The sequence below is a fragment of the Loxodonta africana genome, chromosome 1 (genome assembly GCF_030014295.1).
Source record: "Loxodonta africana isolate mLoxAfr1 chromosome 1, mLoxAfr1.hap2, whole genome shotgun sequence".
In the NCBI taxonomy this organism is placed as follows: Eukaryota; Metazoa; Chordata; class Mammalia; order Proboscidea; family Elephantidae; genus Loxodonta; species Loxodonta africana.
Window position 1 is genome coordinate 204,980,860 of NC_087342.1, and position 27,070 is coordinate 205,007,929.

Sequence of the window (27,070 nt, forward strand, 5' to 3'; positions counted from 1 at the left end):
TGGTATTTCCGTTATAGCAGAACTAGATAACTAAGACAGATGAAGTATTTGAAAGCAATCCAATGACTGACATGTCAATAATTATACAATTGTTCCTTTGGTCATTAATTCATCCATTCATGATTGGTAGCTCTTGTAGAAAGTGGCCAGAAGAATCCCAGCTTTAGAATGTAGAGGCACAGTGGAGGCAAAATGTAGAGCCAAGATTATACTTCATAAGTGAAGTTAACTAATCACTGTACAAAACAAACTGAAATTTATTATCTAAGCCATCCATTTATATATATATATATATTTTTTAACTTACCAAAGGTTTACAGGGTAAATTAGTTTCTCATGAAACAATGAATACACATATTGTTTTGTGATATTGGTTGCCAAGCCCATGACATGTCAACACTCTCCCCTTCTTGACGTTGGGTTCCCCGTTATCAGCTTTCCTGTCCCCTCCTGTCTTATTGTCCTTGCCCCTAGGCTGGTGTGCCCTTTTAGTCTCATTTTGTTTTATGGGCCTGTCTAATCTTTGGCTAGGGTAAACCTCAGGAGCGACTTCAGTACTGAGCTAAAAAGGTGTCTGGGGGCCATACTCTCAGGGTTTCTCCAGTCTCTGTCAGACCAGTAAGTCTGGTCTTTTTTTGTGAGTTAGAATTTTGTTCTACATTTTTCTCCAGTTCTGTCTCGGACTGTCTATTGTGATCCCTGTAGAGCAGTCCGTGGTAGTAGCTGGGCACCACTTAGTTGTGCTGGACTCAGTCTGGTGTAGGCTGTGGTAGTTGTGGTCCATTAGTCCTTTGGACTAATCTTTCCCTTGTGTCTTTCATTTTCTTCATTCTTACTTGTTCCAGATGGGGTGAGACAAGTGGAGTATCTTGGATAGCTGCTCACAAGCTTTTAAGACCCCAGATGTTACTCACCAAAGTAGGATGTAGGACATTTTCTTTATAAACTATGTTATGCCAATTGAGATAGATGTTCTCTGAGGTCATGGTCCCTAACCCTCAGCCCAGTAATTTGGTCCCTTAGGGAGTTTGGATGTGTCTATGGAGCTTCCATGATCTTACCTTGGTCAAGTTGTGCTGGCTTCCCCAGTACCGTATACTGTCTTACCCTTCGCCAGAGTTACCACTTGTCTGTTGTCTGTTTAGTGTTTTTCCCTCTCCACTTCTCCCCTCCCTTGTAACCATCAAAGATTCTTTTTGTGTGTAAACCTTTTCATGAGTTTTTTATAATAGTGGTCTCATACGGTGTTTGTGCTTTTGTTTGACTTACTTCACTCAGCATAGCGCCCTCCAGGTTCATCCATGTTGTGAGATGTTTCTCAGATTCATTGTTGTTCTTTATCTTTGCATAGTATTCCATTGTGTGTATGTACCATAGCTTGTTTATCCATTCATCTGTTGGCACTTACATTGTTTCCATCTTTTTGCTATCGTGAATAATGCTGCAATGAACAAATGAACATAGGTGTGTATATGTCTATTTGTGTGATGGCTCTTATTTCTCTAGGGTATATTCCTAGGAGTGGGCTTTTTTTTTTCTTTAATTATTATTACCTTGGGTTTCAATCTCTTTTCTTGTTATAGGTCTGTTCAGATTTTCAACTTCAGTTTGTGTTAGTTTGGGAATGTAGTGTGTTTCTACATACCCTGGTGGTGCAGTGGTTAAGAACTATGGCTGCTATCCAAAAGCTTGGCAGTTCGAATCCACCAGGCACTCCTTGGAAACCCTATGGGGCAGTTCTACTCTGTCCTATATGGTCGCCATGAGTCAGAATTGACTCGATGGCAATGGGTGCAGGTTGTGTGTTTCTAGAAATTTGTTCATTTCCTCTAGGTTTTCAAATTTGTTATAGTTTTTCATAATACTCCGTTATGATCTTTTTTATTTCAGTTGGGTCATAATGTTCCCCATTTTTATGTCTTATTCGAGTTGTGTCCTCTCCTGTTTTTCTTTTGTCAGTTTGGCCAATGGTTTGTCAATTTTGTTGATCCTTTTGAAGAATCGACATCTGGTTTTGTTCATTCTTTCTGTTGTTTTCCTATTCTCTATTTCATTTATTTCTGCTCTGATATTTATTTCCTTTCTTCTGGTGGCTGTGGGCTTCTTTTGCTGTTTCTTTCTATTTGATTTGTGGAGCTAATGTTTTGATTTTGTCCCGTCTTTTTTGATGTGTGCATCCATTGCTATAAATTGACCTCTGAGCACTGCCTTTGCTGTGTTTTGTATGATGTGTTTTCATGCTTGTTTGATTCTTGGAATTCCTTTATTCCATCTTTGATTTCTTCTATTACCCAGTGGTTTTAAAAAAAAAAACAAACCCACTGCTGTCGAGTTGATTCTGACTCATAGTAACCCTACAGTCGTTTTAAGCAGGATGTTATTCAGTTTCCATGTATTCGATTTTTTTCCTTGTTCTTCCTGTTATTAATTTCTATTTTGATGGTGTTGGGATGAGAGAAGACACTTTGTATTACCTCAATGTTTTGAATTTTGTTGAGGGTTGCTTTGTGGCCTAAGATGTATGTGGTCTATTCATATCTATGAGGTCAAGTTGGTTGATTATGACCTTTAGATCTTCTGTATCTTTGTTGAGTTTCTTTCTAGATGTTCTGTCCTTTACCGAGAGTGGTGTATTGAAGTCTCCTACTATTATTGTGGAAGTGTGATTTTCTCTTTTCAGTGCTATTAGAGTTTGTTTTATGTATTTCAGAGCCCTGTCATTGGGTGCATAGATATTTATTATTGTTATGTCCTATTGGTGGATTGTTGTTTAATCATTATATAATGTTTTTGTCTTTTATGGTGGATTTTGTTTTAAAGCCTATTTTATCTGAGATTTGTATTCCACTCCTGCTCTTTTTTGGTTGCTGTTGGCTTGATATAATTTTTTTCCAACCTTTGATTTTTAATATATTTATGTCTTTGTTTCTAAAGTGTATCTCTTGTGGATAGCATATTGATCTGTTTGTTTAATCCATTCTGTCACTCTCTCTTTATGAGTGCATTTAAGCCATTTATATTCAGCGTGATTATTGATGGGTGAGTTTATTACTGCCATTTTGTAGTGCTTTTTTGTGTGGTGTTGACATTTTCATTGTTCCTCTTATTCTCCTGTGCCCATTTATATTCCAATTAGGTGTAAGAACCAGTACCTTAAATGTGGCACAAGCAGTAATCTTAGACAATTCAACTTGGTGTGAAATGATGATTAAATGAGTTTCTGGCAACCAGTAATAATTTTGGGGTGGAAATTAAGAAAAAGACCTGTATGGGGAAGAGGATGCCCTTATTGGTTAACACAAGTAGAAAGAAACACTGACTCTTAGAGAGAAAGGTAGGTAGAATTCAATCCAACTCCCATGAGGTGAAGTGATTTACCCATGGTCACTGCTTTTAATAGATTTAGGAGATCTCTCTTTTTTTTCTTTTCACTCCAGGGAAATAAACTATACCAATTCATCGTAGACTGAAGACAAGGGAGTAAAATACAAAGTATAATATTGGCAATGAGAAGGTAAGATCATTCTTATTCAAAGATGATGCAGTTGTACACGGGAAAACCACAATCAACTGAAAACCTCACAGGAAAAAAATGGAGTTTAGATGTTGGTTGAATTAAAAGATAGTATGTAATTTCACTATGTAATAGCTGTCTTACAAGCAGCCATTAAGAAACCATAATGCAAGATTACATCCCCATCAGCAACACAAAATATAAAATATCAAGAAATAAATAGTAAAGATGCCCTGTATCTGTATGAAGTATAAGGCTCTAATGAGGAACATACGACTTGAAGAGAAATATTCCTCATTTTTATAAAAGATTCAGCTTTGGAAAATGTTAGTTATCTCTAAATACTGTATGCTATGTTGATACAAATTCCAAAAGAATTTGAAGATTTTGGGGGGGAAACTTGGTAAAAAATTTCTATAGTTCACCTGAAAGAACAATCATTGCTAAGAAACATGAAAAAATGAACATTGACTGACAATACTAGAGAGGGCCTCAAAAGTCAAAATATATCTCGGTATAAAGCTATTAAAAACGCAGGAAAAGGAACAATGAAACAGTCCCAGGAGAGCTGAGATACTCGTATATGATAAATGGGACATTTAAAATCAGCACAGAATAAGATGGATTATTTAATAAATGATATTGGGACAATTGTCTTTACCAGGGGAAAAATAATAAACCTGGATCCTAACCTTACTCATTAGAAAAAAAAAAAAAATCTAGATGGATCAAAGAATTAAATGTAGAAATGAAACAATGACCCCAAAATACCAAAAGAAAACATGGGTGAAAATGTGTACCTTCTTGGAAAAGGAGAAAGGTTTTTTAAGAATAGGGCTAAAAAAGCACTATTTTTGCCATTTTCAGTTTGAAAAGCAATTCACAATACGCATTGCCTCCAAAATAAGTGAGCATGCTAGGTTCACTGCAATCTCATCAGTATCTACCACTACTTTATTTTTCACAAATAGAAAAAAGTAGCACTTCATTTTAATTTGCACCATTAAGGAGAAATACTTTCCTGTGGTTTATTTGCCAGTTTATTTATTGTCTTGAATTGTGTCCCCACAAGATATGTATCAACTTGGCTAAGCCACGATTCCTAGTATTGTGTGGCTGTCCTCCATTTTGCAATGTGTTGTAAATCCTAGCATTTATGCCTATGGGTTATGGTCTTATTTGGGAGTGAGCTGTCCACTATGTTAATTATGAAGGATTTAAAACAAACAAAAAAAACCTTTGCTGTTGAGTTGATTTTGACTCATAGTGACCCTATAGGACAGCGTAGAACTGCCCCATAGAGTTTCTAAGGAGCAGCTGGTGGATTCAGACTGGTGACCGTTTTGGTTAGTAGCCGTAGCTCTTAACCACTGAGCCACCAGGGCTCCTGATTAGGATTAGGTCATGTTGAAGATTAGGTTATGTCTGTTATGTTAATGAGGCAGGATTAGGGTGGGAGGCAACACCCTTACTCAGGGCACAGCCCTAGAAGATGTAAGGGGAATTTCGCTGGGAAATCCCTGCATCACCTTTTACCTTACAAGAGATAAAAGGAAAGAGAAGTGAGCAAGGAGGGACCTATTACAACCAAGAAAGAAGAGCCGGGAACGAAGCATGTTATTTGCACCTGGGGTTCCTGTGCTGAGCACCTCCTAGATCCAGGGGGAGGACCGATGCCGAGACACATGCAGATTTCCAAAGAAAGCCAGGCCAACAGATGTTGAAAGGAGACAAGAACCTTCCTCCAGAGCTGACAGAGAAAGCAAGCCTTCCCCTAGGGCTGGAGCCCTGAATTCAGACTTCTAGCCTCCTAAACCGTGAGAGAATAAATTTCTGTTTGTGAAAGCCATTCACTTGTGATATTTCTGTTATGGCAGCTCTAGGAAACTGAGACACTTATGTAAATTGCATTAAAATTTTTTTTGTACCATTAATTCATTTGGGTCTTAAAATTTCTATTCTCTTAGCAATTCCCAAGAGTTACTTGTATAACATAGATATGAACTGTTTGTTGGTCTCTCCTGGAAGCCCTAGTGGCAGAGTAGTTGACAGCTATGCCTGCTAACCAAAAGGTCGACAGTTCAAATCCACTAGCCACTCCTTGCAAATTCTGTGGGCAGTTCCACTCTGTCCTGGAGGGTTGCTGAGTCAAAATCGCCTCAATGGCAATGGGTTTTGGCCTCTCCTTGGTGATTCTCTCTTCACTCCGCATGCTTCTCTGGGCTCCCTTGGTCACTCCCATGACTTTGACCCCCTACTTTTATGCTAAAGGTTCCTAAAGCTCTATAGCTAAATCTGTTCTTTCTGAATCACTCAGAACTGTGTTCTGCACACTGGGTACTAAATATAGAAATATAGATATAAAAGGACCATTCTTAAAGAGGAAAATATTTTTAGGATTATTTTAAAGATTAGATACTAACATTTAGAAAATAAGTATATAGCTTTCATGCATGGAAACAAGTGAAAGGATAAAAAATATTCTCACTATGAAAGAATGCCTAAGTGCTTCAATAAATGAACACAAAAATAAGTTTTAAAAGTATTTTATTTAAAAATCTTGAAAGGCAATGTTCTGTAAAAAATGTTCCTATTTACACACCCTTTATTCATTCTATTATTCATTCCACAATTTGAAAAGCTTTCAGCATTTCTTTTGAAATTAAGCTTTTAAAAGTGCTATATACATGAACTATCAAAAACAAACGCCATATCTAGGCACAGGAAAGAATAATGCATTACAGCTCTTTAAATGGCTAGAAAGACGTTAACATCTATCATCACAGGAAGCACGAGTATTACAGAATGTCCATGGTTACTACTAACACATCTAGATGGAAGGCTTCTCATGACACAATGTTCTTTGTTTTTGAAAAAATAGAACGAGTTCTTGTAGTTTTCAGATTCAAGGTAACAGTGCCAAACAGGCTCTTTACACTTTTATCTACAACAAAACACTCTGTCTGGTTACTGTCAACTAAGATTCTATTTCTCAATTCATCATCTTTTTATAAAATCAAAGTGGAAAAACTGTCAGGAAATCAGATGCTTTGAAGCTGGTGCATCTCAGTTGGCTTTATGAACAGTCTTTGGAATCTGCTGTAAGTCTATAACCAATCAAGGACTCTTTACCACCACCATCCACAAGCAGGTCTACCAACACGTGCGGTTTATCGTAACCAAACGAAGTAGTAGTGTTTCTCAGCATTATGGAGTCTTGTCCTTCTGCCTTTATTTCCGTTTTATTACTTGGGGGAGAGTCAGAGTCAGATAAGCTGTTCGACTGCACGAGGCTACTATCAGAACCATCTCTGGAGTGATACAAGTTTAAGGTGACACTGCAGGGTTCAGACTGGTTGCTACTTGAACGCAAAGAATTCTTTCTTACTGGCGTCTCGGGGCTCCCTGGGACCACATTAGAAATATTTTCTTCAGTACTCACCACTTCTATTTCACTAGAAACTTCTTCTACGTGCTCTACCTTTCCTGGACTGCCTTCTGTATGCATGCTTGAAATTGTTGCTGGAGACAGCTGCTCTTCACTGGTCACCTCATTTTCTAGGGCAATAGGTTGGTATGACGTGATCAACGATACATATTTTGATTCAGGTTTTGTCTCTGAAGTGGCACTTTTTACAACAGAGAGCTAAGGGAAGAGAAATTAATGATTAAAAAAATAGTATATTAGTAAACTTAAGGGCCTGTCCTCAAAAAAAGTGACATACGGGTAACAGACCACTAAATATACCACTAAATGGCATATTTAGTATACCATTAAAATAGAGTAAGGTGGTTGCCTCCTCTTCGCTTTCTTTCTTTTTAATGAAAAAGATACTACATTAGGAAATGTTTTTTAAAGGATTTTTTAAAAAGTCACTGAATATCTCACCAATATACATGTTGCTTTTTGTAATTACCTTTCACATGTATCCATGTTATATTTGTAACAGGAATACACCTTATTTTAAAATCTTTTCACTATTTGCCTTCATTTTTATAATTTTCAGTGGTTCATATTATTTCTTTAGGCTGCTGATGGTAATTTCTTTAACAGTAGATAGTAAAATATTTCCAATTTTCACTACTACAGAACACCATGCATCTTTTCATTTATAAAATTATTTCTTAGAATAAATTCCTAAAGAGTGGAATTACTGAGGCAAAGGATAGGGTGTATTTGTGGCTCTTCCTAGCAGGGTGTTACAGATTGAATTGTGTCCCCCCAAAGTCTGCACTGTACATCTTAACCTCTATGCCTGTGGTTATAATCCCATTTGGGAATGGGCTGACTTTGTTATATTAGTGAGGCAGGATTAGTATAGGGTGTGTCTTAAATTAATCTCTTTTGGGATAAAAAGGGGTAAGACAAGCAAGCGATAAGCAGACATGGGGAAGAGAGATGCCAAGTCACACGCATGAAGATCGCCCAGAAGCAGAAGCTCAGATGATACAGGGGGCTTCCTCCAAAGCGGAAAGAGGCAGTAAGCTTTCCCTACAGCTGGCACCCTGAATTCGGACTTCTAACCTCCTAATCTGTGAGAAAAGAAATTTGTTTGTTGAAGTCACCGCTTGTGGTACTTGTTATAGCAGCACTAGATAACTAAGACACATGGCTATATTACTTTTCACCAGCATGTATCAATTTTATCGCCATTTGTCCTACTGAATATTTGGGTTTATTTTTCCTTCTCAAATGGTTGTAAAATGGCATACTACAAGGTTGTTTTGTATTTAATTACCAGTAAGGATGAATATCACATTAATTGTTGATAGTTTTTTTCCACTGTACTTAGAATATAGTGTTTTTATAATGAATTTAAATGTGCCCTTTGCAAATTACAGATATTATTCCCCTGTCATATTTGATGCAAACAGCTACCATTCTGTTACCTTTCAATGTTCTTTTCATCATACAAAGGCTTCTAAATAAGAAGACATTAAAATGACAAACTACTATTTTAGTCTCATTTCTTGCCATCTTTCCTTTATACTCCAACCACAAAGAAGTGTTTCTGTATTTGCAGACCTTCAAAAACCATGCTTTCTTGACTCTGGGCCTTAGCACACACTGTCCCTTAGTACCTGGATAAACTGCTATCTGTCCCTCCAGACTGCTTGGGCATTGTTGCCTCTGGAGAAGCCATTAGTAACCCATAACCCTCAAGGCTGGATGAGGCACTCACTGGCACATGTGTAAACCTCTGTCTTTGAACTTATCACAGTATACACTTAACTTCCTCTCTTACTAGACTTTAAGCTCCTTAATAGATGTATCTGTCTGTGCTTCTGCCTGTGCAAAAAAAAGTACCTGGTATGTAGAAAAAAAAAGTGTGGCTCTGGGGTACACTAAGTGCTTTATGTTAGGTGACATGCTATGGTATATTAGTCTACTTTAATTGTACATTAGTCTACAAAATTTAAGAAACTCAAAAAATTCAGTATAACAAATTGGTGTAATTAAAGGAAAATACTTAAATAAGTTACCAAAGACTTGGGTAATGTGATGTTTTTTCTCTTAAAAGGATTTATCTTCTTAATCTGACAGCATATGAATACGATGATAAGTATTAGAAAGAATACAACAGCAGAAACAACTGGAATCCAAATGGGATCTAAAAAAAAAAAAAATCACAAATTAGGATTAAGATGAGCTACTGCTACAGTTGATTCTCATTATTCACGGCAGTTGCGGTCTATAAAGTTGCTGTGAACACCAAATTAGCAAATACTGAACAACTGCTCCTCAGAGCAATACAGGGTTAGGTTCCTGAAAGCCTCTGGTCACATTTTCATCAACTGATACTTAACCTTGCTTTATGTGTGTTTCTCTTGCAAAACACCTAATTTAATATACTTGATTAACTTATTAACACTGAACTCAGAGCCAACAGCACTATAATTTATGCCTGAATAAAGCTTATCTAACACATGTATTTTTTCTGTAGAGCACATTACAGCCTTTTGTGCTTAAGGAACAATAAACAGCCCTTCAGCACTATGCTTGAGGGCCATTTTAAACAGTGAAGTCAATAGAAAGCACAAAAATGTGAAACACATGGCACTAAATAGACTATAAAGGATACTTGTTTACAGTCTGACAGCTAAAATGAGAAGGCAGTGTCAACCTGTTTAGCCTGAGCTGGGAACATGTACGTTGGGTGACTTAAGAGTTTTGCTGTTCTGTGCACATCCGTGAATAACTGTGAAAGCGCTTATGTACTGACTTTAGAATTAAAAATTAAGTTTAGCAAGTAGGTGAATTTGAAAATATAGGATCTGTGAATTATGAGGATTGACTGTATATCCATCAAAGAGTTATAAAGTCTTAGTGCTGTTCTTTAATAGATTTACCCATCAGGTAATCAATACAGTCAGAATTTTAAAGAACACTGAAACACAAGTGATCTGAGTAAAAAATTAGGTATCTGTCCTAAATACCAAAACAATTCTTTCCAGCTCTTTGATTCTAAGTCTTCTGTAGCTACAATGCCATGAAAACAGTGTGGTAAAAATAGGTTTTTCATAACACTTTCTTTGTAGCCCCATATAAGAGGTTTTCCACTTAAGCTTTTCTCTCGTTTAAAAAGGCAAAGGAAGAATTTTAAAAATATATCTTCAGAAATAAAATTCTGGCACCATTTATAATTCTTAAAATAATGTAGCTCCACTCCTCAGAATCTTCTGTTACATTTTATTTATTTCAAGATTGCAGATACTTATAAAGATGCACACACACACGCACAGAGCACAGGTAGGAAGGCACCTTGAATGCAAATCAGCTAAAAAGAATAACATAAAATAGGGATGATACATTCATAATCACTATTGTGTATTTTGCTTTAATGCTTCTTTTTACTTTCTCAGCACAATCTTCGGCACTTTTCACAGTCCTCTTCCAAATTAACAGCACTCTATGTATCATGGTGGTGTTTGGCTGTCTCTGTAGAATTCTATTACCTCTAATTTCTATTCCAAAAGGTAAAACAATTACATAATGAGCACCATGTTCGAAGTTCCATGTTCTGCGAACAGTACAGTTTGCAGCACTGACACAGGCAGGCAGGGGTTTCTGCTTATGGGCTACAGTGGCGCCACCATGTGGTCATAATATCCCACTGTATAATTCAGACTTAAAATGGGGGCATTTGCATTATTTCCTATTTTGTGCATTCAGTAAGATTTTATTTGCATTATGCTACTTTATAATGCCAGTTCCAAAGTTCTGCTAAGTTTCCCCAACACATGGAAAAGATGATGAAATAAAATTAATAATTACTTTTAATTATTAGAAAAATGACCCATAATCATGATATAAATGGATCTATTTTTTTGTATTCATTTCTAGTCCTTGTCTAGTTAACATGTCACACAGCTGTAATCAATGAACATTTCAATGAACATTTTTTAAACCTACAGTCCTCATAAAGAACATTTTAATGGATACACAGCATCATGTCATCCTGAAGTAACAAACTATTATATTATTATGCATACTTTGAAATGCTGACCTTTATGTACATAGTTTTATATATTTGTTTATATTCTTTCTTTCCTTGGTCAAAAGGTCACTATACCACTTTCCAAATTGTTTTTGTGTCTTTTAATGGCTAAGGAATTGTCTTATTTTTAATTTCCTTCTTTAATAGATGGAATTACTGAATATTTTTAGAAGAGAAAGGAAATTTACTGAAATTACAAAAGGATTTGCCTCTTTTCATATTATCCTATTTTAGTAATCACTTCCATATGCAGAACTACAAGAGTAAAGAAAGAAAAAATGGCAGGAACTTACATGCTGTGTTGTTATCTGAAACAGTAACACAATATTCTTCGGACTTTTCTGTTGTAACATCCCATCTATCTGCGACGCCTACTGCTGAAACACAGTACTCAGCATTCAGTGAGGACACTGGAATACTTAACCTACACTGAGTCTCGTTGCAATTATCGGCCTGCTGAGGTGGTGTCTGCATAAAAAACAATAAAAATGCATGGCTCCTTTTAAGAAGTACCACCATTTTCATCTTGTGAAAACTGAAGAAAACATATTTATGGTGTTTTTCATCACCACTGATTTATGATGAACATGTTTGAAAAACGGTTATAAAAGCTTGAATATCAAAGTTCACTGTTAAACCAACAAATGTTCACTTGTCCTATGCCTGTAGTGCTAAAAACTTAGCTGGTAAAAGAGAAAAATATTTCATATGAAGAATAATAAAAGCATTATGGAAAGGCGGTAGGATCTCTTGGCATTAATACACAGGAGGGGTTGAGGCAATCCCTGGTAACAGATCATTCACTCAACTGGCCAAGGTGCCTGGGTCACCCATAGTGCCAGGCATTATATTTACCCCTGTGCTAGATCCCAGAGACACAAAGGTATGACAGCAGTACCTGACTTCACGTAACTTACAATGTAGTGCAGAAGGGAGATAAGAAAGAATGTCACAGAGAGTAATGAGTAATGCAAGATGCATACTGCATATAACAGTTGTCGTGTGCTGTCGAGTTGATTCCAACTCACAGTGTGCCTGTACGATAGAGCAGAACTGCCCCAAAGGCTTTTCTAGGCTGTAATCTTTATGTGAGCAGATTGCTAGGTCTTTTCTCCTGTGGAGCCACTGATGAGTTTGAACTGTTGACCTTTCAGTTAGCTGCAGTGCACTTAACCACTGAGCCACTAGGGATTCTTTGCATGTAACTAGGATTAGCCAATCACGGAACAGGAAATCGTCCACTGTGTCAGAAAAGAATTCAAAGGGACAGTGATGACCCAGTTTAATACTGAAGAATGAGTAGAAATTTGCCAAATGAAAAAGGTGGAAAAGAGAGGCAGAGCCAACACATGGTGCCCTAGACAGGTGCACCATGCTGTCCCCTCTGCAGCAAAGATCCAAAAAACTAAGTAAAACAGATACAGACGTCAATCCTGGAAACTTGAGCATGAAATGAAGGGATAAAGAACTAGATCAAACACTGAATGGAAGAAGAAACTGATAGAAAACAGAGAATGAATAGAAGTACGGAGTGAAGGTCCCCTGCCAACTATCATGGCACAGCATCACCATTTTGGAACACAGCCAACAATGACCCCAGACAGGGAATACAGGAAGGCAACTTCACGGAGCTCCCAACAGGAGACAGAGCACCTGATGACCAGAGAAACAGGCTTTTCCACCCCTCACCTTTCTGGTAAGTAGAAACGAGAACTCCCCCTATCCTGGTAGCCTCCATCACCGAGGTCGACAATGAGTCCCCCACCCAGATGTCCTGCAGCTTTTTTCTACTTTTTTTTTTTCCCTTTCTTTCTTCCTTGTCCTTCTCTCTTCCACTTAGCCCTATAAGCCACCCATCCACTTCCTGCCAGATTCTGCTGTGCCTCCATTTTTTTCTGTTTCACCTACCCCTGTATGCCACCTCCCATCCCCACTGGCCCCTGGGTCTGCTCTGCCTCCACTTGCCGACCCCCACTGTGCCATCATTTCTTTTTCCTTCTCCCACCTAGCCCCAATATGCCGCCTCCCTCTCCTTCCCGCCAGCCCCCACCACGCCTAGAGAGCCACTGGCCTGCCGCTGTCCCAGGTCCTACCCACCACACGTGCTGACTCCCACCGTGCCATGACTTTTTTCTTTCTTTTCCTGCTTTTCTTTCTCCCTCCCACCTAGCTCCGTATACCACCTCCCTCTCCTTCCCACCAGCCCTGCCACACAGCTGTGGGTAGAAAGTCACTGGCTTGCTGCCACTCAGGGTCTGTCCCACCCCCACCCACCGGCTCCTGCCACATTACCTTTTTTTTTTTTCCTGTTTTTTCTTTCTCCCTGCCACCTAGCCCTGTATGCCACTTCCCTTCCCCACCAGCCCCCAGATCCATGCTGTCCTCACACACTGGCCCTCACTGCATGGCCAATTTTTCTTGTTTCTTCTCTTATTTCCTTCCCTTTCTTTTGCCCTTCAATCTACCCTACACACCACCTCCTCTCTCTTCCTACTGGCCCCTGATGTGTACCTGCAGATAGAGTGCCACCAGCCTGCAGCTACCCCTGGTCCACCCTGGCCCACCTGCCAGTCCCCAGTGCACTGCCTTTTTTTTTTGTTGTTGTTGTTCTTTCCTTTCTTCCTCCAACCTAGCCCTGTACGCCAGCTCCCCCCTTGCCTGCCAGTCCCTGGGTCTGCCCTGTCCCCACCCTCTAGCTCCCACTGTGATGCCCCTTTTTTTCTTTTTCCTTTTCACCTAGCCCTATACACCACCTCCATCTCTTCCTTCTGAACCCATCACACCACCATGGCTAGAGTGCCCCCGGCATTCAGGTCATACCACCTTAATGGGCCTGGACCACCCCTCCCCTCCTGCCACTTGTATGCAGCGGCTGAACAGTGGTAAGCAAGTCCTTACCACTCCCAGTCCAACATCCTGGAGAATCTGGAGAGGGGATGTGAAAACTCCCACACTGCTGGACTGACATCAGGAAGCAGACATCACCTGCCAGTCTGCTCTCAGCCATTTCACCAAAACAGTGTACAGCAAACTGAGCTCGCCTGCCTGCTGCTGCCCTGCCCACCCAGATAAGGTGGTGAGTGCTATAATGCTGACAGATGAGCAAGCAGCAGATCATACTTGGCTCACCTGCCCCAACATATTAAAACCAAAAAAAAGCAGGACAAAAAAAAGAGAGAACAATCAATAAATAAAGAAACCAATACTTTAATGTCTCAGAGACAGCAGACAATATCAAAACATAAAAAAGCAGCACATGAGGGCTCCAGCAAGTGACCAAAATAAGGAATCAGATGACCTTTCAGTAGAAGGCATCGGAACTACCTGATGCGGAACTCAAAAAACTAATATTTAGGGCTGTCCATGAGATTAGGAAAGAGATCAAGGAAAACAGACAAGATCATGGAAAACGCAGACAAAACCAATGAAAACATAATCAAAATCAAGGAAAACACAGATGAAGCAAGAGACAAATTCAGGAAAATAATACAAGAACAAAACATCAAAATAAATAATTAGAAATCATACAAAAACAGCAACTAGATATCCAAAGACAAACAAAATTTCAGAAATAAACAATTCAATAGAAGGTTTTAGAAGCAATTTTGAAATGGAAGACAGTATCAGTGAGATTGAGAACAAATCCATTGACGCTACTTTGTTTAAGAAGAAATCAGAAAAAAGAATGGAGAAAAATTAAGAAAAGCTAAGAATGTGGGAAATAATCAAGAGCAAAAATTTGCATGTGACTGAAGTTGCAGAACGGGGAGAAAACAAAAAATACAGAAAAGATTGTTAAAGATTTGCTGGCAAAAAAAAACTTCCAAATATCATGAAAGACCAAAAGCTGACCATCCGATCAGCTCAATGAACCCCATATAGGACAGACACCATACAAAAGTCACCAAGACAAACAAATCATAATCACACTTGCCATAACCAAAGACAAAGAAAGAATCCTGACAGCAGCTCAAGAAAGACGAAAAGTCACAAAGAGGAAACGATAGGACTAAGCTCTGATTACTCAGCAGACCAACTATCCAGGCAAAAAGGCAATAAATGACATACAGAAAACCTTGAAAGAAAACAACTGCCAACCAAGAACAACGTATCCTGCAAAAACTGATCCTCAAATACAATGGCGATATTAGGACATTTCCAGATAAACAGGTATTAAGGGAATTCATAACAACCAAACCAAACTTAAAAGAAGTATCAACAGGAGTCCTTCGGTTAGAGAACCAACAACATCAGACAACCATCAGACCCTAACACAGGACAACATCAGCCAGATACCAACTAGGACTTTCAATAATAAAACAAAACAAAGCTAAAAGACTTAAATCAGGGAAATAAAAACATCAATCTGTAAATGATGACAACATCAAAACAATAAAAGGGGGGCTAAATGGTGTAGGTATAGAAATTTCAAATGCAGAGGAGGTCAAGGTGATATCAAGTAATAAAACAGTATTTCAAACTTATGAAGATAAGGTAAATTTCAAGGTAACCACAGAGAAAGTTAACAAACCTCCTCGTCAAAATAAAAAAGAAGAAAAACATACTCAGTAAACATAAAACATATAGTAAGGAAAGAAATGAAAAGAAAATCCATAAACAGAGGGAACTCAGCACAGGAAAGTAAGAGTAACAAAGAAAGCATCAACACCACAAAAAAATAGCACAATATGACAGCATTAAACTCATAGACAATCACGCTGAATGTAAAAGGCTTAAATGCATCCATAAAGACAGAGAATGGCAGAAAAGATTAAAAAAACACAACCCATCAATATGCTGTCTACAATAGACACACATCAGACACAAAGACATAAATACATTAAAAACCAAAGGATGGAAAAAAATACATCAAGCAAACAGTAACCAAAAAAGACCAGGAGTAGCAGTATGAATCTCAGATAAAAGAGACTTTAAGACAAAATCCACAATAAAAGACAAGGAAGGGCATTATATAATGATTAACGAGACAATCCACCAGAAAACACAACCTTAATAAATATCTAAGCACCTAACAACAGAGCTCCAAAATACACAAAACAAACTCTAACAGCAATGAAAAAAGAAACAGACAGCTCCATAAGAATAGCAGGAGACTTCAACGCATCACTCTCAGTAAAGGGCAGAACATCTAGAAAGAGACTCAGCAAACATACAGAATATCTAAAGGCCACAACCACCTTGACCTCATAAACATGTATAGAACACTCCAATCAACAGCAGCAAATTATACATTCTTTTCCAACACACACATTCTCCAGAACAGACCACATTTTTAGGACACAAAGCAACCCTGAAAAAAAATCCAAAACACTGAAATAATACAAAGCATCCACTCTGATTACAATGCCATAAAGGCAGAAATCAGGAACAGGAAGAACAAGGAAAAAAAAAACCAAATACATGGAAAATGAATCATACCTTGTAAAAAAAAAATAAATAAAATAATTTTTTTTTTTTTTTTTTAAAACTGGGTAATAGAAGAAACCAAAGAGGGAATCAAAAAATTCTTAGAACCAAATGAGAATGAAAACACACCACACCGAACCTTTGTGACACAGCAAAGGCAGTGCTCAGAGGTCAATTTATAGCAATAAACGCATATGTCAGAGAGAAGAACAGGCCAAAATCAAAACGTCAGCCCTACAACTTGAACAAATAAAGAATCAACAAGGCCAAAAGTTGCTTCTGTGAAAAGATCCACAAAATAGACAAACCATGGGCAAAACTGACAAAAGAAAAACAGGAGAGAAAGCAAATAACTCAAATAAGAAATGAGGGACATTACAACAAACCCAACTGAAATGAAAAGGATCATAGCAGAATATTATGAAAACCTGTATTCCAACAAATTTGAGAACCTAGAGGAAATGGCCCCCATGTGTCTGTCAGTTTGTTGTACTGTGGGGGCTTGCACGTTGCTGTGATGCTGGAAGCTATGCCACTGCTATTCAGATACCAGCAGGGTCACCCATGGAGGACAGGTTTCAGCTGAGCTCCAGACTAAGACAGGATAGGAAGAAGGACCTGGGAGTCTACTTCTGAAAAGAGTTAGCCAGTGAAAACCTTATGAATAGCAGCAGAACATTGTCTGATACAGTGCCAAAAGATGAGGCTCCCAGGTTGGAAGGCACTCAGAAGATGACTGGGGAAGAGCTGCCTCCTCAAAGTAGAGCTGACCTTAATGATGTGGATGGAGTAAAGCTTTCGGGACCTTCATATGCTGATGTGGCATGACTCAAAATGAGAAGAAACAGCTGCAAACATCCATTAATAATGGGAACGTGGAATGTACAAAGTATAAATCTAGGAAAATTAGAAATCATCAAAAATTAAATGGAATGCATAAACATTGATATCCTAGGCATTAATGAGCTGAAATGGACTGGTGTTGGCCATTTTCAATCGGACAATCATATAGCCTACTATGCCGGGAATGACAACTTGAAGAGGAATGCTGTTGCATTGTCAAAAAGAACATTTCAAGATCTATCCTGAAGTACAGTGCTGTCAGTGACAGGATAATACCATACGCCTACAAGGAAGACCAATTAAAATGACTATTATTCAAATTTATGCACCAACCACTAAGGCCACAGACGAAGATATTGAAGATTTTTATCAGCTTCTGCAGTTTGAAATCAAACATGCAATCAGCATGCATTGATAGTTACTGGTGACTGGAATGCAAAAGTTGGAAACAAAGAAGGATCGGCAGTTGGAAAATAAGGCCTTGGTGATAGAAACAATGCTGGAGATCAAACGATAGAATTTTGCAAGACCAAGGACATCTTCATTGCAAAAACCTTTTTTCACCAACATACAAGGCAACTATACACACGGACCTTGCAAGATGAACACAGAGCAATCAAATCGACTACATATGTGGAAAGAGATGATGGAAAAGCTCAATATCATCAGTCAGAACAAGGCCAGGGCCCGAATGTGGAATAGACGATCAATTGCTCATATCCAAGTTCAAGCTGAAACTGAAGAAAATCAGAGCAAGTCCATGAGAGCCTAAATACGACCTTGGACCTCACACCTAAATTTAGAGACCATCTGAAGAATAGATTTGACATGTTGAACACTAATGACTGAAGACCAGACGAGTTGTGGAATGACATCGAGGACATTATACATAAAGAAAGCAAGAGGTCATTGAAGACAGGAAAGAAAGAAAAGACCAAGTTGGATGTCAGAGCAGACTCTGAAACTTCCTCTCGAACATCAAGCAGCTAAAGCAAAAGGAAGAAATGATGAAGTGAAAGAACTGAACAGAAGATATCAAACGGTGGCTCGAGAAGACAAAGTAAAGTATTATACTGACATGTGCAAAAAGCTGGAGATAGAAAACCAAAAGGGAAGAACACGCTCGGTGTTTCTCAAGCTGAAAAACTGAAGAAAAAATTCAAGCCTCAAGTTGCAATAGTGAAGGATTCTATGGGGAAAATATTAAACAACACAGGAAACATCAAAAGAAGATGGAAGGAATACACAGAGTCATTATAGGAAAAGGGATTAGCTGACGTTCAACGATTTCAAGAGGTAGCATATGATCAGGAACCAATGGTACTGAAGGAAGAAGCCCAAGCTGCACTGAAGGCACTGGCGAAAAACAAGGCTCCAGGATTTGACAGAATTTCAGTTGGATGTTTCAACAAATGGATGCAGTGCTGGAAGCGCTCACTCGTCTATGCCAAGAAATACGGAAGACAGCTTCCTAGCCAACTGACTGGAAGAGATCCATATTTTTGCCTATTCCCAAGAAAGGTGATCCAACTGACTATGGAAAGTATCGAACAATATCATTAATATCACACACAAGTAAAATTTTGCTGAAGATCATTCGAAAGTGGCTGCAGCAGTATATCGACAGGGAACTGCCAGAAATTCAGGCAGGTTTCAGAAGAGAACGTGGAACCACGGATATCATTGCTGATGTCAGATGGATCCTGGCTGAAAGCACAGAATACCAGAAGGATGTTTACCTGTATTTTATTGACTATGCAAAGGCATTCAACTGTGTGGATCATAACAAATTATGGATAATATTGCAAAGAACAGGAATTCTGGAACACTTAATTGTGCTCATGAGGAACCTGTACACAGATCAAGAGGCAGCTGTTCAGACAGAACAAGGGGATACTCAGTGGTTTAAAGTCAGGAAAGGTGTGCATCAGGGTTGTATCCTTTCACCATACTTATCCAATCTGTATGCTGGGCAAATAATTCTAGAAACTAGACTATCTGAAGAAGAACGGGCATCAGGATTGGAGGAGGGGTCATTAACAACCTGTGATATGCAGAGGATCCAACTTTGCTTGCCGAAAGTGAAAAGGACTTGAAGATCAAGGACCACAGTCTTCAGTACGGATTACACCCCAACATCAAGAAAATAAAAATCCTTACAACTAGACCAATAAGCAACATCATGATAAACGGAGAAAAGATTGAAGTTGTCAAGGATTTCATTTTACTTGGATCCAAAATCTATGCCCATGGAAACAGCAGTCAAGAAATCAAGAGGCATTGCATTGGGCAAATCTGCTGCAAAGGACCTCTTTAAAATGTTGAAGAGCAAAGAAGTCACCTTGAAGACTAAGGTGCGCCTGACCCAAGCCATGGTATTTTCAATAGCATCATATGCATGTGAAAGCTGGACAATGAATAAGTAAGAATGAAGAATTGATGCCTTTGAATTGTGGTGTTGGTGAAGAATACTGAATATACCACGGACTGCCAAAAGAACGAACAAATCTGTGTTGGAAGAAGTACAACCCGAATGCTTCTTAGCAGCAAGGATGGCAAGACAACATCTTACATACTTTGGACATGTTGTCAGGAGAGATCAGTCCCTGGAGAAGGACATCATGCTTGGCAGAGCAGAGGGTCAGCGGAAAAGAGGAAGACCCTCAATGCGGTGGGCTGACACAGTGGCTGCAACAATGGGGTCAAGCATAACGATTGTAAGGGTGGCGCAGGACTGGACAGTGTTTCATTCTGTTGTGCATGAGGTTGCTATGAGTTGGAACCGACTCAACAACACCTAACAACAACAGCAAATATTCAGTCTTGATTAAAGGCCCTGTGTTGGGAATGGAGAAGACATGATGATAAACTGGAAAAAAAATTTAGTAGAATGTGTAAGACAGTGCAAAAAAGGGAATCTAGGATGACTCTAGTTATTTAAAATCTAGTTTTAGGCGTGAGTGAGTAGGTAGATAGTAGCCAATGGGAGCTCAGTTCTAAGTTTCATACCTGAGGGTTTCAACCAGGCTCACAGCTTTACATGTCATTTATGTAAGCCAATGACTCACAAATTTATATCCCTGGCCCCTATCCAACTGCCTACTTGCTGTCTCCACTTGGATATCTTCTGAGGTAGCAGTCTTCGTAGTTAGTTACTGGAGAAACTGAACTGCTGTCCAGTTGCTCAGGAAAGTTGAGGTAGTCCTGCCTCGTTTTTCTCTCACACCCTACAGCCAATTCATCAAGTACTGCTGGATCTACTATCAAAACATATCCAGCCTGACCTCTTTTCATGGCTCCTATCACTCTGGTTGGAGCCACCATCTCCTTCGGCCTAGACTATCACCATGGGCTTATACCTGGGCTTCCTGCCTCTGGTCTTCACACGCACGACTTATTCTTAACATAGCCTGATCCTCTTAAAACACAGGTCAGACTGTATCACTCCTCTGATCAAAGTCCTTTCCACTCCCATGGTCCTTCCATTTTACTCTTAGTAAAAGCCAAAGTCCTTACATTGGTCTAAGGACCCTACATATCTGACCTCACCCCACTCATCCCTTTCTGATCTCATTTCCTCTACTCCTCCTCTTACTGATTCAGATTCAAATTATGCCCTCACATTATTGTACATCAACATCAATAAGGAAGAAAAGGTTAAATGATCCTCTTCTTATCAGCAGAGAAAAGGACCTATACAGGTTAAAAAGCTGAACTAGGGCCATGCAGCTAAAATTGGCGAAGAAAAGACTTAAATGTATTCATCTGGCAAGTGTTAATGATTAACTTAATACTAATTCCCCACAATAGAATTCACATCTTTTTTCTTACAAAAATCTATAATCTATGAGTTTTGCCTGAATATTCATAAACTTTCATTACACTCCATTAAGAAATAACTTATATACAGAATAATTTCCATTTTTAAAAAGATGAAATAGAAACATACTTCACTCCCATTAATTCTCACATGCACCATGTATATGAAATTGTAACAATCATCTTCATAATCATACATGGGTCCCATCTCTTCTCCATTTATAATAACTAATGGGTGAAATATGTCAACAATGATTTCATTTTCCTTTTTACTGATATCCAGTTTAGGGGGTCCAACTTTTCCTGAAAAACAAAACAAAATATTATACCAGTGTTTGTCATAAGTATTTATGGTACATTTCATAAAATTAGCAAAATTACTTTTTTTTTTTTCTTGCTGTTCTAAGGCAGGACCACATTCAAAGCGTCCCACAAAGATCTAGAAGATATTCTAGGTGTCCTTGATAGGGAAATGTTTACTGTATCTCAGACAAGAAGTACTCTTAGCTAATCTGAACTCTTCTTTAGGAGTTTAATTTCAAGCCCTAGAAAAAAACAGTCGGCCATGAACCTTGGTAAAAAAATTTGACATGATAAAAGCTGTATGAATTTCTTATTCCTTTATCTTTGCTTCTATGAATTAAGAAACCTCGTTTCTAAAAAACGTTACAGAAAAAGCATTTTAGCTATCTTTGAGCCTTTACTGAAATTTTGTTATCTCCAACACCCATGGGTGTCTGGTGTGGTGACTATATAAAAAGTTTGTTAAATCATTAAATTGTTATTGTGAAAATCAGAACTAGCTATTTATCCATCCAAAAAATATTTATTATATGTCTGTGATGTCTGGGACCCTGTTGGTGAACTAATAATCCACTCTTCACATATTTATTGAGCATGTACTTTCTGCCAGGCAAGTCCCTTTTTTTCCTTTCTCTTTTTTTTTTGTTTTCCCTTTAAAAATTTTTATTATGAAAAATTTCAAACATTCAGATAAGAAGAGGGGATGGTATAATGACACCATATAATCAAAACCAAGATTTAATAAACAGTAAACATTTTACCCTATTTGCTTCATCGATCCATTTTTTTCTGTGGCAAAGATATTTTCCCTAATTGTCCCAAAGCTAGTTTTCTTAGCTGGTTTGTTCAAGCCAGGATTCACTCAGGGGTTATATATAGTGCATCTGGTTGTTTCGTCTCTAAAATCTCTTCTAATCTACCATAGTCTCCCTTCCTATACCTCTGCCCTTTATTCATGACATTGGCTTGTTGAAAAGACTGGGATAGTAGTCCCGTAGATGGTCTCACTTTCTCATTTCTTTCAATTGTTTGCTCTTTCTGTTGTTTGACTTATTCTATACGTTGTACAGGTAGGTTCATTTTTATCATCCGTGCTTCCTCAAGGCCTAGCATACTTTCTGGCGCACAGTACACAGCAGTCCCTTCATAAATCTTTGTTGAAGAATAAACGACCTGACATACAGATAGTATGGTTAGCAGATGACAGAGGTATGGACTCTGTGGAACAAAAATATTTAAAAGGTAGGTAGAGGATGGGTCTATAGAAGAGACCAAGTACGCACAATCTGAAAAGCAGGAAGAGAATCAGAGCAGTGGTCTAAGTGACAAAGCATGAAAGCTGAATAAGGAGGGCAGTGAAGCTAGAAGGCAAGGGACTAAAGGACCAGAAGAGGGGGGTCAAGTGACTAGAGGTTTCTTTTACCCAGGAGTCAGGGTTTGAGAGCTCCAAGGTAGGATGCCTAAGGTAGAGAAGAAGAATGAGAGCCAGCCACCGAAGTCCTCAACAAATATAACTTAGAAGTGAATGGCAGAGAAGGCAGGGAGGGAAAGGGTGATGGCGTTCAGCTGGATAGCACTGGATCCATCTCTGCACGGGGTGGAAACGTAATAGTTGAGAGGGGGCAAAGCAACGGCTGTCTCTCAGCCCTATTTTGTGGAACTTGGGAGAATGGGAAGACACTAACCCTCCAAATGCTTCTTGGGCATTTAAAAAATTTGTAGCAACTGTTAAAATAAAAGTAAACATATATAGAAGATCTATGTACGTATTTCCAAACCTAAAATTTAGACTTGCGTACATTTTACTCACCTTGTTGGCACATAATGAATTCTTTTGACTCTGCATAGGCAGATTCTTTTTGTCCAAGCCTAGCTTTAACTCTGGCCCAAACAGGACTTGATGGATCATTAATTTCATTAAAAATATTACACTCATGATGAGAAATATTCATACAGGCATCAATCCATTTTCCATTCCTAAAATGAGGAGGGATAATAAAATACAAAGGTAACCTCTATCGTTAACATATAAATTTGAACCTTCTCTGTCTGCGCTTTGCTTTTCATTTGTAGTATAATGCAGAAAGAAAGAGCTGAATTAGAATAGGATGGAGAAGCTTTTTGGTTAGAAGTACTACCAATTCCTCCACAATAAAGAGGCTCAGTTTAAAATACAAGACATGTACAAACCACATTACATACCTAAGTTTTAAAAATTTATTCTTAAACAACTCTAGATTCCATTAGCACAGATAATTTTAAGTTAATCGTAAAATCAACTGCTACAAAGACTCCTAAAACTTATCAAAAAAAAAAAAAAACAACTGAAATTTTTACCTTTCTCCTCAAAAATACATTACATTAAAGGAGCTAAGAGGACACCATTACTTTTTATACTGAACTATAAACTTTACTTGTCATGTCTTAAAATCTTAGAAGTATGTGATACTTCTCTATTTCAGTATTGACAGGAAGAAGAAATAGGATGCAGTATTCTGAAGAGAATGAATTTGTATCCTTAACACTTCCCGAGATCTATAAGCAGGAAGTTGTGCCTTCTGGAAAGAACAGATGATGAAAGCAGAACACTGAGAGTTACGGAATGTGCAAGGAGCTAAACAAAAACAGAATGACAAGGATAAAACAGTAATACTTACCCATAGTTCTTTACCTGTACAGTGAAAACAGGGGTAGGCATCATGACCCCATACTTCCAATAAAGGACAGGGCTCATATTATAGGACTCAATTTTAACATTGGCTGGTACAGGCACTGTAACAAGAGATTATAAAAGTAAAACGATAAAATGGACAATAGTAAGAAACCAAAATTAACATTAGAAAATATTATAAGACATCCATGTTAGTAAAATATGTATACTTGAAGTAGAATTCTCTAGAATAATTATTTAAATTTAGAACAGATTTTAGAAATTAATTTTATTGAAAGATTAATAAACACAATAAACAAAAATTAATTTTATACTGGTGAGTAGTGCCCAGGGTCTTAAAAGCTTGTGAGTGGCCATCTAAGATACTCCACTGGCCCCACCCCATCTGGAGCAATGCTGAATGAAGAAAACCAAAGACACAAGGGGAAGACTAGTCCAAAGGCCTAGTGGACTACAACTACCACAGCCTCCACCAGACTGAGACCAGCACAACTAGATGGTGCCTGGCTACCATCATGAACTGCTCTGACAGGGGTCACAATAGAGGGTCCAGGACAGAGCTGGAGAAAAATGTTGAAAAATATTCTAACTCACATTAAAAAAAAGACCAGACTTACTACTGGTCTGGCAGAGACTGGAGAACCCTAAGAGTATGGCCCTCGGATACCCTTTTATCTCAGTAATGAAGTCACTCCTGAGGTTCACCCTTCAGCCAAAGGTTAGACAGACCATAAAACAAAATGAGACTAAAAGGGGCACTAGCACAACGGCAAGGATGAGAGGGCAGGAGGGGACAGGAAAGCTGGTAACGGGGAACCCCAAGGTCGAGAAGGGGAGAGTGTTGACATGTTGTGGGGTTGGCAACCAATGTCACAAAACAGTATGTGTATTAACTGTTTAATGAGAAACTAATTTGCCCTGTAAACCTTCATCTAAAGTACAATAAAAAAATTAATTTTAAGGAAAAATAAACACAAATACAAAATGATGCTATAAATGCTCATCGCGTTTTAAGTCTTTATAAATGAGCACTACTGCCTGTAAGAATAATCCTCCATTGATTTAATCAGTGGAATTTTTGGTATTTGACACCACAGTTCCTATTCAATGTTTAGAGAAGAACTAGCTACACCAAGGATAACCAATTTCATTCTAAAATACCACCCGGCCATTCAACACTCCACCCACAACTATCATAGATCTTTAATATCTTTTGTATGGCACAAGGAAAACCTAAAGAATGACCAAAGGAACCATCTACCATTCCAGCTTCATCAACATTTTGCTCTCTGAGATGTACGGGGCTGTGAAACAACCTAGTCTAAAGCAGTTTACAATCCAGTTTAGACAAAAATAAAAACTACTTTTTCCACTTGGGTTCGATTCAGCATTAATTTCAAATAAAAATCACACATACAAATATAATTTTGCAACCAAGTAAGAAAGAAAGGTACTAGGTGCTGAGAAAGCTCCTAATGAATTTGAACTTCCCTTAGAAGCCATTTCTTAATGTTAGCATCTTTTGCCTCTGGAAAGGATGAGTTTTCAAACCAGTAAGTCCTAGTCTCTTTTTAACGGTCTGTCCTTGAATTAATCTCTTTCCTCTAGCATTTTACTGTAAGAAGCAAGAAGAAACAAAGGGGCACCTTCAACACTTAGCTTGGAAATCTTACCTAAATCCCCTGTAGTTCAATGGGCGTATCACCTTCCACTGAAGGTGTCTTGGTTATTTAGTGTTGCCATAACATAAATACCACAAATGGATGGCCTTAACAAAGAGAAATTTGTTTTCTCACAGCTAGTAGGTTACAAGTCCAAATTCAGGGTGTCAGCTCCAGGGGAAGGCTTTCTCTCTCTGTCGGCTCTGGAAGAAGGTTCTTGTCCTCAATCTTTCTCTGGTCAAGGAGCTTCTCAGGTGCAGGGACCCTGGGTCCAAAGGACATGCTCTGCTCCTGGTGCTGCTTTCTTGGTGGTATGAGGTCCCCAACTCTCTGCTTGCTTCCCTTTCATCTCTTGAGAGATAAAAGTTTCCCTAGGCCCCACCCTAGGGAAACTCCCTTTATCAGGAAGGTGACCTGTGTTGAGGGTGGTGTTACAATCCCACACTAATCTTCTTTAGCATAAAATTACAATCACATAATGGAGGACAACCACACAATGCTGGGAATCATGGCCTAATCAAGTCCACACATATTTTCTGGGGGACAAAATTCAATCCACGACAGAAGGTGACAGTGTCGCTAAGCTTTCTGTCAGTACGAACAAAGATCCCTCTTCCTCCAGTTTTCACTAACTACAAATTCTTTATTTTAAGCTCCTCTTTCTAATTATTCCCAAAAGAAATGACTAGATAACTGTACATACTCAATCTGAAATACCTGTATTAGAGGAAAAGGCATATAGAAGACAATCTACACACCAGATTATCAAATAAAGTACCTATGTACTTAGGAAGGGGTTACCAAATCATGTATTATAAAACTACAAACAACAGTGACTTGTGCAGCATTAGTTTTCAATGTGATTCAAACCATCTGTCCCATAATTTAAGTAAAAGCCTGACATGGTGTCTTAGGCTGGGTTCTCTAGAAAAGCAAAACCAGTAAAGCTTATAAACATATATATAGAGAGAGATTTGTATCAAGGAAATGGCTCATGTGATTGTACAGACTGAAACATCCCAAGTCCGTATCAGGGGCTGGCGAACCCAAGATTGGCAGGTCAGAAAGTGAGGTTCCCGCTCTCAGGCTGTGAAGATCGACAAATTCCAAGATCTGCAGATAAGCTGAAAGCTCCAGTCCCAACAGCCAGAGGTCAGATGAACAGGAGGCGCTGCAGGATCCAGAGTGAGCAAAGAAGCCAGAACATTTCCTTATATTTGGATGCAGGCCACACTTCCAAGTAAACTCCCTTTTAACAGATGGGCTACTTACAGCAGATTCAATCATGGAAGTGATCACATATAAACACCGAGAATCATGGCCCAGTCAAGCT

At 38.5% G+C, this 27,070-nt stretch overlaps 1 protein-coding gene across 1 annotated transcript in view; it reads right to left on the reverse strand.

Moving 5' to 3' along the window:
- Positions 1 to 1,545: 1,545 nt before the first annotated feature.
- Positions 1,546 to 27,070, reverse strand: part of IFNGR1 (interferon gamma receptor 1) — a 35,607-nt gene continuing 10,082 nt past the window's right edge. Inside the window, exons 2-7 of the mRNA XM_010589963.3 lie at positions 24,063 to 24,177; positions 23,216 to 23,382; positions 21,233 to 21,405; positions 11,307 to 11,481; positions 8,999 to 9,126; positions 1,546 to 7,160 (exon numbers count right to left, since the gene is read on the reverse strand). Coding sequence (XP_010588265.2) covers positions 6,591 to 7,160; positions 8,999 to 9,126; positions 11,307 to 11,481; positions 21,233 to 21,405; positions 23,216 to 23,382; positions 24,063 to 24,177 — 1,328 coding nt within the window. The 3' untranslated portion in view covers positions 1,546 to 6,590. The remainder of the gene's footprint in view (positions 7,161 to 8,998; positions 9,127 to 11,306; positions 11,482 to 21,232; positions 21,406 to 23,215; positions 23,383 to 24,062; positions 24,178 to 27,070) is intronic.